The following is a 14,393-nucleotide window of genomic DNA, read 5'->3' as shown; positions in this document are numbered from 1 at the left end:
GAACAAAGTGAATGACGGTCCTCCCCTGCAAGGATTGATTCACATACAGTAACACATCTCAACATTTTTCCTCTCCCTCAAAATGAAATTAATCTGATCTTTCATTTCTTTCCATCTGATCATTTTCGTTTATTCAATATCACTGAAGTCATTCATTCTGTATCATATTTTAACATTAAAGAACAGATGCAGAAGTTACTACGTGGGTCTTTTAGAAAGAAAGTAAAGACATTGACTTTGAGAAATCTTTCTTTAAAAAAAAAAAAAAAAAAAAGGAGCAAAACCAAATCAGTGCAGCACATGCTAAAGGAAAGAAAGCCTGGCATAATGGTAGGTTGCAGGTTGTGATCTGTGGATAAGAATTATCAATCCTAGTGTTTTTTTTCCTAGCCATAGAGGAGGTTATAGACAGAACAATAATCACTATTCTTTTTCAATGATGTAGAAGCGAAAATAAAATTCTTGCTAGTGAACTTTGTGGATGTCACAAAAAACATGCAACAATAATCAAGGAGGAGAACAAGTTTAGCTCTGCAGAAGAGTGTGAATCACATGCTAGACTGTGCCCCCATTGTAGATGAGAATGTATGACACATTTACCAGTCTTTTCTATTTTATTTTGGGAAACAGTGACTCGGGAGCAAATTTGAGCTGAACATGAGCTCATGATGTGACTGAGTAGCTAAGAAAACTGGTGATTTTGTATCTAAAAGGAGAGAACTACCAAAGAGAAATGTGACACTGTGTTACCACATGATGTATTCTTAACAAAAGGTTGTAATCACTTCGTCCATCTGCACATAAGCAACAGTGCTAAGATGAGAGGATGTGTACAGAAGAATGATGCAGAATATAAACAACCTGGAAAATATTTCTAATTCTGTGAGAACATAAATTCTATCTGTTTAACCTTTGGCAGCACGAATGTACTGCAAATCGTTAAACTAGTGTGGTACTTTACAGAACATTATCTTTGTTGTGTTGACTTCCCACAAGTATTTTCTTATCCTGTGAACAGTACAAAGGTCGCCCTCAAGGAAAAAGAGCTTAGCTGTTATACTTACACCATGATCAGAAGTGCACACAAGGACCATTACTGTAGAGCAACTAAGTACTATCTTGTTGCCTGAGAGCAACTTCCCAAAAATGCAGCAGTATTCTCAGTGAATTCAAAAGTAGCTTAAGAGATGACATATTTAGGACATTAACTTGAAAACATGGTGGTCTTTTAAAAACAGTACAGTAGCTGGAAGCTGAAGTTGGAAAAACATCCCTGTGCTGAAGCTTTTGACAACAGCATTCTCAACTTTCCCAGGACAGGTTCTGGTGGATGAGAGTAATCATATGGATTCATTCTGTTGAGGGATCACAAATCTGAACCCAGCCCTATACCTAAATCCCTTAATGCAACCAGCTGAGCCACGAATACTGTCCAGTAAAAATGTTGCCTTCTATTACTTCAAGATACCTACTTATTCATATTGCTTTCTAGTCCAATTGCTAAAGGAAGGGTCCTATGGTTGGAAGGAAGTTCACGGTTCAGAAAGTCAGGAGATAAGCTCTGGCCCCATTGTACTTAGTAAGACTCTTATCTATTCCCAGCTTCAAATCTGGATTTCACCAAATATTTTTCTCCATGCAAGACTGCATTTCTGTACATCTATTTACTGTATCTGTACATGAAAAGAAAATTAGCAGCACTTCTGAACACTTCGCAAGGAGATGAAAGATTTTCTCAGAAAACAAGGAATGCAGACACGTACTGATCTCTAATAGTTTCTGTAACATAAATGCAAAGCTTTAATCTATTGACTTCTAAGGTTGAAAGACACTTTTGTCGACAGCTTAGGACTCTGCCAAGACAAACTCTTGCCTGGAATTCTTCAGAATTTTTGATGCTCAAATCTTTAATTGAATTTAGTTACTTGGTGTGATTTTTAACAAAAATCAGTAGATGTAGCACTAAATGTAGAAATCATATTGGCTGATTAAACTTCTCCATTTCACCCTGATGGCATGGAAAAATGAATGAAATAACTTCTGACAAAGAGGACAATGCAAATATGATATTTGGAGAATATCACCTTTTCTTTATATACTCCAAATAGGTGATGAAAAATGACTAATCATGTCAACATTTAAGAACATCATTTTATAATAATGGCTGGTAGATACCTTTGCTTGTACTCTGTAAAGAAATGACCTGAACAGAAAATACGCTTTGAATGAATCTTCTATTTATCAGATTAACAAGTATAAACTAGCTGGAGTGTGTAGATATGATGATGCAGTTTGGAGATATAAAAGAGGCTGTAATTCCTGACATGATTAAAACCAAAAAATCATCTGTGAATAAGTCTGGAGATAGGATAAATATGGTCAGAACAGCTATGAGTATGTCTTGCTTTCTGACAATTTGTTAAGCTCATCTATGATATTACTGAAGCAATTATATAATAGGCATTAATGTATTTATAGCAAGCCAACACTATCTGATTAAAACCTGGAAATATTTGTGGAAAAAACAAACAGAACAACAACAACAACAACAAACTCCACAAGCTATTTATCTGATACCCTTGTTCTTAATGGTGTTAAATCTGAAGAATGAGAGGTGATCAGATTGGACACAAGTTGTAGTGGAATGGACTCATGGTTACAAAATATTTTACAAAAAAATGACCTTTCTTTAAATATGATCACAAATATTCATTTATGAGTTGAGTGTAAATGTATGCAAAAAGATAAGGACACTATCTACATTTACCTACTCTGATCCCAGTTGGCTGCAAAAAGCAGAAGAATCTTCCTGCCACAATGGTCACGATTTTCCAGTACTCCTGGGAACCCATCAGTCAGAGCCCGTTTGATTCCTGGATCATCAGCCTTGAAATTTTTGAACATATCCAAATTTAATTGGCGGTACTGGAAGTACTGAGCCAACAGTCTGAAGGCCTCCATTTGGTGAAACTTCCTGGCTCGGAGAAATCTCAAGATGAAGGCATCATCTGTACGTAAAAACCCAATGTCAGGCCTTGTGATGATCATGTCCCTGACTTGCTGGATATCCTGGTGCAAAATGTCTGGGTTTTCATTCAGTTCCAGGCGGGCTTTCTCTATAGTCTCTGGACTAAGTCCAGCTTGTAAATGGGTCATCGCTGCAAAAATCTCTTTTCCAAATCCTTGACTTCAGATAATTTAGTAGAAGTGCTGATCCCATTCAATTAATGGTCTGCTGTGACCATGAGCCATTCAAAAGTTTTTTGTTATCAAGCTGATACCTAATAAATGAAAGTGAAGGGTTTTTCTTAATCCTGCACAAAGAATAATTGGCAGTTCATGTGTTGTATAATTCATCCAAAGGAATCTGTTGTTTATTCCATCACTTTCTAAAAGAAAAAGCAAATAGATTTTTAAAAAAGATTAAATGTGTATATACAGCTTACATAAACACATTTTTGAAATTTATATAGCAATGAAATTGTTTTGTAGACTTCATATGTAAGAGGATAGCAACAAAATAATTTCAGAATGAGTAGAGTTATTATAAGACAGTCACTGATATCTTGAATGTATATATTTAATCTTTCAGTAAGGCACTCTTATTGATTGACAATTATATGCCATATCGTTTTAGCATTAAAATACTATTTGCAAAATTGTCATATAAAAGTGTAGGAGTTCCAGCTTTCCATAACTTCAAGCCTAGAATGACCACAGTAAAATTAATAATAATTTCTTTCAACCATTAAGAGAAGCAACATTTCGGCTTGTAAATTTGCACATTTGCATACCTGCAAAATATGAAAAATTGCTTTGCTTGTTTTTATCACCTGTACTGTCAGCCTGTAGCTTTCCTTGAACTAGCCCCTGAGTTACTCATAAAACTGCTAAAAAATAAAACAGAACTCCACCAGAATCAGGGGTGTTTTCTGCTTGGTAAAAACACCAAAATATTTCCCACTGAGACTTAGAATATCTTCATGGGAAACTTCCCATGAATAAAGTGTTTGATGAATCTAATCTGACAGGGTTGGTGTTCTAGTTGCATTTGATGCCAAACTCTTGTCTTCAGAACCTTGTAGCTTTCTCAAACACCTAGTTCTGAATTTCATTTTTATTCTTGTACTTTACCTTGAATTTGTTATTACGAGTGTTAGAAGAAGAGCTGCTTAAGCTGTTATGTATGAGCAAAACGATGCAGCGAGTCCCTTACATTTCAGTGACATAATTAGCAAGAGGCTGTCATCAAAGTCTGTGTAGTTACACTTGTGTGAAATAAGATCAAGGTCTGTTCCTCTGTGAAATGTGCATGAAGGAAGATCAAGATCCATCCAATACTTTAGACATCACAAAAACAGACAAGCAAACAAACAAACAAAAAAAATGCCACTGCCTAACTGATTTATCTCTCTGGCTAATTTCTGACGAAAAAAAAATTGATTTAAAAATTAAAAGGGAACTCTTGAGTGAAAGATATGCTTTATTATATCTGAAGAAAGCTGTTTGGAAAATCATGAATTATTTATAATGCAAACACTGTTCCATTCCACTGCTCTCCTGGGTTCAGCACTCTCATATCAAACCAAGGGGACAGCAGCAGCCAGGGCACTTCTTAGTCAGAGGTGCTCAAGGTTACATTGCAGGTCCTTGAAGTTAATCAGCACAGGGGAAACCCAAGTCCCCTGTTTTTTGAGCTTGCCTGTCATGGAAACAAACTGCATTTTAGATACCATAGCTGCAGCCCCAGAATCCTTAAATTTGAATAGAGAGTGTTTCTGCATATTTACTTACATGCCATGTGTGGCGAAGGATAAGAAAAATCCCCCCAAATATTTTCATTCTACAGCAACAGACATGCAACTTATCAATGTGTGATACAAAAGGGAGTTAGTTAAGCATCTCCTTTCTGTATCTGCTATGGAGCTGAAGATGCACAGAGCTACTTGCAGAATAGGGCGTCCAGTGATTCATTATCAGCCTGGGAAAAAGTAGGAGAAGCAGAGATAGGAGAAAAGAAGGCTGCCTGCCTTTTACAAGCCTTTGCAAAGTGTGAAAGACTCCGGAGAAACATGCCCTGAAGTCCTGAGAGGCTAATCTATGCGTGCAGGTTACTTAACGGTTAAAAAACATGGATTGCTGGGTTGCATACACACACGAAAAAGGATGCTTTCCTTTTGCCTTTATGAGCACAAATTAGGATAACTCTGCTGGTATTAACAGAACTCTGCTGATGTAGAATTGATGTAGAGCATGAGAAGATCGGGCCAATTTTCTGTGCTCTAGATCTCAAATTAATGGTGGCATTAGCATTTTACTGCATAAATCATGCTTTGAGTTAGAATCATCTCCACGGAGCTAGTTAGGTGTACTTAAGTGAGACGCTGTCACTGGGGTAGTGCAGTGCCCAAAGGCACCTGACTGTGCTCGAGGGTGCTTGGCAGAGGAGAGGTGGAAGCAGGGAGATGATGTCAGGGCTGTGTCATCTCAGGCTCAGTCAGTATGAATTTGAATGTGAATTTGGAACCACTGTGACTTGTGGCAGATAAATGTGACCTCAGTGGTTTCACAGTTTTTGTGAGAGTATATGGGAGGAAAATCATGCCTTGCTGAGCTCCTTTTCAGACTCTCACCTCCACCAAGACTCTTCTTTGGAAATGAGGAAAATTCCTGAAAGGTTAACTGCAGTCTGCTGCAGAAGGAAAAATGGAGATAGACCAAGGAGGGAAAGTTCAGCCCTTCAGATTTTCTCATAGGGTTTCTGGGCAGTTGGTGTCAAAAATGATGTTATCTTCAACAAATTTTCTACTGTTTTTACTTCACTTAAATGGATCATCATCCTTCATCCTCAAGATGAACCCTGGGTGAAAGAGTTATGGTCCTTTCCTGTCAATCTTTGTTGCCAAAAAAAAAAAAAATTTACAAGCCTTCAGTCCAACTAAACAAATATTTTTAAATGCATTTCAGGGATTTCAGGTAGTGAGTTGAGCTACAGCATCTACAGAATATCCTCATTAACAGCTGGAACAACCTTTGCACTAAAATGCTTTACTGGGATAATGTTATGTATTTCAAAATAATTCAAAATGTATTTGAACATCGTTATTTCTGTCTGAATGGCAGCACAACTCATGGGTTAGTAGTTCTGTCTAGCACCACTGACTTCAAGGTTCTTGATTTATATCAGTGAGTGACTTGGTTCTCCCTCTGCTTACCTTGACAATAAATTTAATGTTCTGTAGCTACCCAGTTTAATTGTTACTCTCAAATGGTACTGATTTATCCTGATTCCCAAAGGTATAGCAGAGGTGTCTTCTCCATTTTCATCCCCTGCCACACACACGGCAGATCTTCTTCTCTTCTGGTGTTCTGTATACTCCTATTCATCTGCCAGTTTTTCAGGTGTTTGCATCTTTGTTCTACTTTTGTTTATTTATTTATTTATGATTTATGATACTTTATTTTTTCCCCAAACGAATCGTAGAATCATAGAATGGTTTGGATTGGAAGGGACATTAAAAATCATCCATTTCTAAGCCCCTGCTGTGATCAGGGTTGCCAAATACTAGATCAGGCTAGATCAGGCTTCCCAGGGCTCTATCTAACCTGTCCTTGAACACCTCCAGGGATAGGGTACCCAGAGCTTTCATGGGTAAGCTGTGTCTCACCACCCTCTGAGTAAAGACTTTCCACATAACATCTAATCTAAATCTCCCCTCTTTTAGTTTAAAGCCATTTCCCTTGTTGTTTCACTATCAGACACTGATAAAGTCAGTTCCCATCCCAAGTATAAGCTCTTCTCAAGTACTGGAAGGTCACAATGAAGTCTCCCTGGAGCCTTCTCTTCTGCAAGCTAAACAAGCCCAGTTCCCTCAACCTTTTTCATAGGAGAGGTGTTCCAGTCCTTTGATCATCTTAGTGGCCCTTCTCCAGACACAATACAACAGCTCCATGATGCTGGCCTTTTTTTTCCTATCTTGAATACTATTGCCATGTGTTGGAATCTCAGTTTCTTTGTTATAGTCTCAACAGCTGTTTTTCTGTGTTGTTACTCTTAGTTCCCAAAGTACTATTTGCTCTCCGAATGCCTTTTAGCAGCCACTTACAATAAATCATTCCTCCAATGGAACAAAACTCAGCTTTAAACAAGGAAAGATATTTAACAGAATTTGAAACACAGATTATTAATACAGTAAAAACAAGGGAAAATTTCACCAAAATTGTGGTGTCACATACCATTTCAGTGTATTTGTTTTCGCTTCAAGAGAATGACAAGGGACAAAAAGAGGCCTTAGGTTGAAAAAATATTATAAATTTGTTATGGTTTTAACATAAACAGTTTATATTTTTTGCCTGACTCTTGGAAATAAGTCTTACTTAATTAAAAAAAATAATAATTATTAACTAAAATTAAGGTGATATATTAAGGATGTATCTACATAGCACTATCCATTCAAAGATCTTAACATGCTCCAGTACTCTCTTCTGGATCAGTATTCAACCCTAATTTGCCCCGTATCACTTGGATAATTGACCAAAACCGTACTCAGTGGTGGTGATACTTGTCTGAAACATTTGTTCTTGCCCACTTTGCTGTCTTTACAAACCATTTGCCTCTTGAAATATTGTCCTTATACACATTTGGCCCTTCTTCATCCACTTCAATCATCCACTTTTAGAAACCTCTGTCTAATAAGAAATTTCATTCCATCCAAAGATATGCACCAGGTGAAATTTCATTTCCATTGCTTTCAAATGGGGAAGGTACTGACCTTTGATCTTCACCCGGTGTTAATAGTCACCACAGTTATGATTTGTATCCTTATGCAATTCCTAATTCCTAACATTCATACACATATTAGATGCTAAAATCATGCCAGAAGAGTGTGGGCTGAGAGGGCTGGAAAATGCTAAGATAGAATGATTTCATTTCAGTGTGTGGGTGTCATCTCATTGAATTGCTTTAAAAAAAAATATTTTGATGTTAAGCTATGGAAAACACCTTTGGGCTATGTTCTGCTCAGCAGGTATTACTCCACAGGGCAGGATGGACCCATAACTGAGCTCACAGAAGCAGGTTCTTTGGCACTTTAAGGTCTTGGGTATCTTAGTAGGAATCCAAACTGCAGATTGAGTGCTCAGATGTAAAAAGGGCTGTACCCTGGCTCCAAGAATTAATTTCAAAAAAGGAATGAAAAAATATGACTCCCTCTTGTCCTTGGCTGCAGGATCTTGGCATCTGCCACAGCTAGTGGGGAAAAGTAATGCCCTGAGTGATTTGCCTGAAGTCACAACGGACACACTTCACAGAGCTGGGAATAGTGCATATGTCTCTTGAGCTGCAAGCATACATGTTAACATCTGGGTAATCTTTCCACTCTATGAATAATGCTCTGCACCATAACTAAAATGTGAAACCCTTTTGCACACTAGGAAATGAGGAGGTAGACTGCAATGCTCCCTGTTTCCCTAGTGTAAGGCAAAACTTTAGTAGCACAATTTGAACTCAAAATGAATATCATCTCTTTTGGTTTTTCCAAGAGCAGCAACTGCTTCCCAAACTCATAGCCTGACTGCTGATCAAATTATTTACACCTCTTGCTTCCCTATGGGATTCTCCCAGTGAATATGAATGGATTAAATGTTGCAGACCTTCCTCCTTGAAGGCCTGCTTCTCCTGTATCCTTTGGCTAGGGAACTGTTGCTTCTCTTCAATATGAAAATAGGAAATGTTTGTGTCTCTAATAGCTGTGGGGAATTTGATGGTGCTCACTCTTTCCTGGGTTACGATCTCCTTGCAAAACCCAACATTTCCTTTAGTTCAGTAAAAACAATATATCATACATCCCTATTTCCCTCATATTGCAGATTACAGACTCCTTGTCAGCTTGAGTCAGTTACAGGTTACTCTTGGGCCACATCTATCTGACCAAGAGTGGCAATTTAGCCATGGCTCAGCACAAAACGTGGCATGAACTCAGCTGATCCTTGTAGCTCTGTTTGCCTATAGGGCAGGCATGCCTGCAACACTGCAGCTGTCCTGCTGTTGCTACATCTGTTGGGCATCAGGAGGGACAGACAAGGTTGTCTGATAGATGTGAAATAGATTGCCTCACTATTTTCTGACACAAAATTTGAAAATTTGTTGTCAACGTGCTGAGGAGGGAAACTCAGAGAACTTGTAAATGATAAATAAAAAAAAAAAGATAAACAAATTAGTGGTGAACTAAATAAGATTGTTTTAATCTATTTCCAGAACATAATTTTAAAGTTTTATATTTTCACCCAGTACAGATAAACTGCTAATCCCTATGGGAATGTGACATCTGACCTATGGCATGTCAGAAAGCATCAGGCTGCATGGGAATTCCATGTTAGTCATGAACTGGAAGTGTCACCATGAAAAAAAGCATCATCAGGCCACTACTGAATAAAGAAATCACTTTGTCCAATTGTATAGAATCTTCTTTCAGCAGAAATTATCAGCAGTGTGTAAAACATGAAATCTAATCCCCAAGCATGATAATTAGGATATGAGGAGAAATGATAGCATGGAATGATAATCCTGGTGCTTGAAAACTCCTTAATGCACTGTAGAAATAGTATTATGATATCTGTATAAAGATATACAGAAGAAGGAATGAAATAAGTAGCCAGGACATTTAGTTCTACAATTGTAATAATGTGAAGTTTATCAAATGGCATGAGAGTTTTGCTATACATCATAAAAGTTATGTTCCTTTAAAAATGTGAAATGCCTCAGTTGTGTATTGCCCTGTCAGTAGCAAACTTAGTTCTTTACACACTATGAATGAGAAAGGCATCTGCCATTCTGTAAGGTGGCAGAAGGAGGAAAGGAAGAGAGGAGGAAAGAAAAGAAAAGAATGTGGGAAGATGAATAGAAGGAAGGAAGAAAGCATAGTAAGAACAAAAGAATGGAGGGAAGGAAAGTGAACTGAGGGGGCAGGGAGGGAGGAGACAAAGGATGACTTCTGCACCAAGAATTCATACAGTTTTACTGTGCTTCTTTCTTCCACACCTACTCAAGGAGTAAAAACAAATGGATCTGCACATTTCTTCTAACACTGTCAAAATGAATTTTAATGTAATTTGACATTACCTTGTGCATTCAAGCATACTAAACGTAAGAAGTTTATTTCTACAAAACCTATTAATAATAATGATAATAATAAAGAGCTTTCAGAAATTCTTAGACAAAATCCTAAGAGTTGTAATAATATCAACATGCAAAGGATTTATACATATCTGCCTAAAATTATGTGAAATACTGCTCATTGAACTTTCTCTTCCATAAAAGACTGATATTCCTATTTTTTTTTTTCTTATTAGTGGAATCTGGTTGTCCCATATTGTTTGTGTATGTGCCGTACACCATATCTGTGGGCTAGGAGGGAAAATAATACAAATTTGCCAAACAATAGCAGAAGTATTTCAGTAACTCCTCACTTAAATTAAAAACTGTGCTTATGCTCCTTAGTTTGAAAAAAAATACTCTCCATCTTTTTATGAGGCTGATAATTTGTATTCTCACTGACAGGGCCCTCTTTAGAAAGACAAGGAGGGTGTTACGTATTTTGTTGCGACACTTTCCGTGTTCAAAGCACAGAGTTTATGGAATTATGGCTCATTGTGATGGGGCTGATTCTGCAGTCCTATTGCCAACTGCACTGCTTACTCCTACTCTGTAGCTCTCTGTGCTACTCAGTATAAAAGAATCTGGTCTCTGCACCAGATTCAGTCAGAAATGATGAAGCAGTAAGGTAAGCATGGTAAGGTTTTTAGAACAAGTTATAGCTTTGCATATATCTTACAGGAGTCTAACCTTTAGAAAATACTCTACAGCTTTCAAAGCTGGATGAGTCAACAAAATTCTTAAGATAATCAGCGACATCCTATAGCAGATACTTAACAGAGCTGATTATGCTGACAACATGAGGTGTCCACGCAAACTTCAATGGTACAGACTGCAGAGCAGGGAAAGAGCTGTGTGGTTACTTAATTTATTACTACATAAAAAAAGAAAATCCTTACCTCTGCTATGCAATACTTGACATAATACTGTTACGTAATCTGTCACTTAAATGTTGGCATTGAATTAACTTTTCTTACTGGGGAAAATCCGCGTTACCATCTGATTACTCAGAAAGCACATGAAAGCAGCCTTTCTGTAATTTAATTTTTCTTTCCAAATGCAATCCAGTCACTGTTTAGTGATGGACAAAAACTAGCCATCTGCCCCTTAACTTCATTATTCCTGGAGCTTTTTTAGATTTAGGAATCAGCATTTTTAAACTGAAAACTCCCTTCATCCTATGACCTTCTTCAACCCCCCTTCACCCTCACCAGGATTAAACCATTGCAGACAGAATTAAAATCAAATCAGTAGCATGCATGGGGATTCTCCAGCAGTTACTTGCTTTGTGTTTATTTTCTGCATTAAACCCTCCCTGAAAACACTTGCTGCTTGCAAAACCAAAACTTAATTCTTGACTTCCTCCAGCAAAAGGTCCATGGAGTAAGCATGATTCACCCTACTTTTTCACTGCACACATCATTATTTATCACTGTTTGCCTTTGGAAAAGCTGAACATTTGACTGACCCTGAACATTCTTCCCTTTCTTTAATCTCTCATCCCCCTTTGGTTTGAATATACTTGGTCAAAACAGGCATCAATTTGTTGAGAAGCAATAGTCTCTGCTTGTGCCTCTATCCCTCTGTACTTAGTTAGGGTCTCAGCCACTTAATTCAGTTTTAACCCTTCCCTCTCCATTCCTCTCACCTCTCGTCTGCTCTGAAATTGGATCTAGTCTTTCCCTTCCAACTTATACTCTTTCCCCTGCTTGATCAGTTCCTGCGGAGTTAAGTTCATTTTTTTTCTAGCTCTCATACCCTCCTCCAGGGTTGCTGATGAAGAAGCAGGGCAAGAGGGGAAGTACGAAAGAAAGGAAAGATAAATATGGGCAGGGAGGAAAGGAGGCAAGGAAGCAGAGCAGGAAGGAGAGTAGATCGGAGAGGCAAAAAGCAAGAAAGCAGAAAGCAGAGAGGCAGGGCAAGAAGGACAGGAGGCAAAAGAGACAATGTAGATGGGAGTCAGGAAGCAGGGAAGGGATGAGAGTCAGGAGAGGAAAGGGAGGTAAGGGAAGTAGGGCAGGCAGGGCAGGCAGGCATCAGGAGGGGAGGAGATGCAGGGTAGATAGGGAGCAAGAGAGGGAGGAAGAGAGGCAGGACAGACAGCTGAGGGAGATGGAGGAGGCAGGGAACAGGGAGTCAAGGCAAGCAAGAGAGACAAGCAGTGGAGGCAAGAGACGAGGAGACGATAGTGAGCAGTGGAATGAGGCTGGCAGGCAGAGGAAAAACGGGCAGGAAAGGGAGGAGAGGCAGGAAGCAGGAGGCAGGGCAGGCAAAGAGAAGGGCAGATAGGGAGGAGGGCAGGCAGGAAGCAGGGCAGGTAGGCAGCAGGCAGGAGCGGGGCAGGGCCGGGCAGGGAGCAGGCAGAAGAGGCTCCTGCCCGCAGCACGGCGGGGCTACGGCCGGAGCTGTCCGCCCAGCGGTGCTGAAAAGCCGCAGCCCGGGCCCGGCGGCGCGGGGGAGGGACGGGAGCGCGGAGAGCCGCCCTGCCGCAACCCGAGAAAAGACAAATCCAAATACCTGCACAGAGCCAGGCAGCCTGCCTCGGGGCGGCGGGGGGCTGCGTGGGATGTTTGTTTTTTTTTTCCCCCTGTAGGTGTCCTTGCCGTTGAGCTGGGTGGGTGAGAAAGATCTCCCGGCTCCCAGGTTCAGGCTCAGATCTCTCTAGAAAACTGTGAATGAGAGAGCGCCAGCTCCACGGGGCTATGCTTTTTTTTTTTTTTTTTTTTTTTTGGAGGCGTGTGCACCAAAGCCTGGGTCCTTCCACTCGGAGGCTGCCGTCCCCCTGGGTCCTAAGCCCTCCTGCCGCCCGCCCGGCTGCCTCCCGGCGCTCCTGGCGTTCCCAGGCTGCGGGCTCGGCGCACCGCAACCGCCGGGGGAGTGGTGACAAAGGAGCCACGGGCTGCTGGCAGTCGGAGAAACAACAGTACAGCCCGTCACCGAAAGCTTAGTGCAGGCTTTCACCTGGTGGCATGGTGTTCACTGACGTTATTTCGTGCATCGCCTCTTTCGAGAGAAACTCTGGGATAGCACAACCTCCTGCGGCATTTACAGCAGCCACAGAAAGGGTAACCTTCATGCATTATAGATGGGCTGTCTTAACGAACATGGCAGCCTGGATTTGTAAGAGAAGTTCGTCTGGTTCAGACTACAGGTACACCTAGCACAGGGCAATAATAGTGGCCACAGAGAATGTCTAGTGAAGAATATAAAAACAGGATAAGAGCTCTCCCAACCTCTCTCCCAAACACTTTTAAGCTCAAGGACTTCCCCCCTCAATTCTGTGTCTGTGTTTTTAGGACAATTTTCTTATCTTTGAGCTCTCTCAGTTTCTCCTAAAACAGCTACACATTTCTAAACCACTTTTCCAATATATCTATTGACAAGGAGCTAGACAGGTCTTCTGTTTACTGTTAAAGCAGTCAGCCTTTTTGTTACAGGGATCTGTAAGCTTTGGCTAGTCCTAGAGTAATTACAAAGGATAACTTCTTTCAGTTGGTTCTGAAAATTTATTTCTGTATCAGCCTCTTAAGAGCTATGCTAGGAATTTGTACTCGAAAGACTTTAATGCCCTTAGTAAATGAAATTCACATTCCACTGCTAACTGCTACACAGTTAGACCAATCAAAGGTAACTATGAAATGCATTTCTTCCTCTGCTTCTTCTGTATACAATTCATGGAAAGCAGTGACTTAAGACAGCTCACTCTTGGTCTCTTTGCTTTGGACAAATCTCCTGTGTGAGTTACTGAAGGATCCCACCTTGTGAAAAACTGGGTGATAAAGAGCAGTGAAAAAATACATGGATCAAACCTCTTCATAAGAAATGACTGAGTAGAATTCTTCAGTATGGAAAAAAGAGACAACGAGTAATGTTGTAATAATGTTGTTTTCATTATTTAATAAGGGTGAACAGCATGAGGAAGATAAATTTTCCTATTCAAAGAATAGGAAAAAGGAAACTATATCTAGCTTTGAATCCAACTGAAGGACATGATTTTCACAAAATATTTAGTGAATTTGTAGAACTCATTTCCACAGAAATTCAGGCTTCAAAAAAGTGCTGAACATATCCTTGGAAGAAAAATCCATTACAGGTTGTTTAACATGAACTTCTATCTCAGTAAGTCCCTGCTACACAAATATTTGGAAGCTGGACTAGCATTCAGAAAAAATGCTTATATCCTTGCTCTGCTCTTATTCCTTGACTTAGTCTTCCCCTGCTGATCACTGCTGGCACTAGT

The 14,393-nt window shown here is 39.7% G+C and overlaps 1 protein-coding gene across 1 annotated transcript in view; it reads right to left on the bottom strand.

The window, feature by feature from the left end:
• The window catches only part of CLVS1 (clavesin 1), a 92,583-nt gene extending 79,722 nt beyond the window's left edge, over positions 1–12,861 (bottom strand). Inside the window, exons 1-2 of the mRNA XM_031612861.2 lie at positions 12,671–12,861; positions 2,768–3,389 (exon numbers count right to left, since the gene is read on the bottom strand). Coding sequence (XP_031468721.1) covers positions 2,768–3,156 — 389 coding nt within the window. The 5' untranslated portion in view covers positions 3,157–3,389; positions 12,671–12,861. The remainder of the gene's footprint in view (positions 1–2,767; positions 3,390–12,670) is intronic.
• Between the last annotated feature and the right edge of the window lie 1,532 nt (positions 12,862–14,393).

The sequence above is a fragment of the Phasianus colchicus genome, chromosome 3, assembly GCF_987193195.1.
Source record: "Phasianus colchicus chromosome 3, bPhaCol1.hap1.1, whole genome shotgun sequence".
NCBI classification, from domain to species: domain Eukaryota; kingdom Metazoa; phylum Chordata; class Aves; order Galliformes; family Phasianidae; genus Phasianus; species Phasianus colchicus.
The sequence above is the reverse complement of the archived record's forward strand: the minus strand, read 5'-3'. Positions and strand labels throughout refer to the sequence as shown.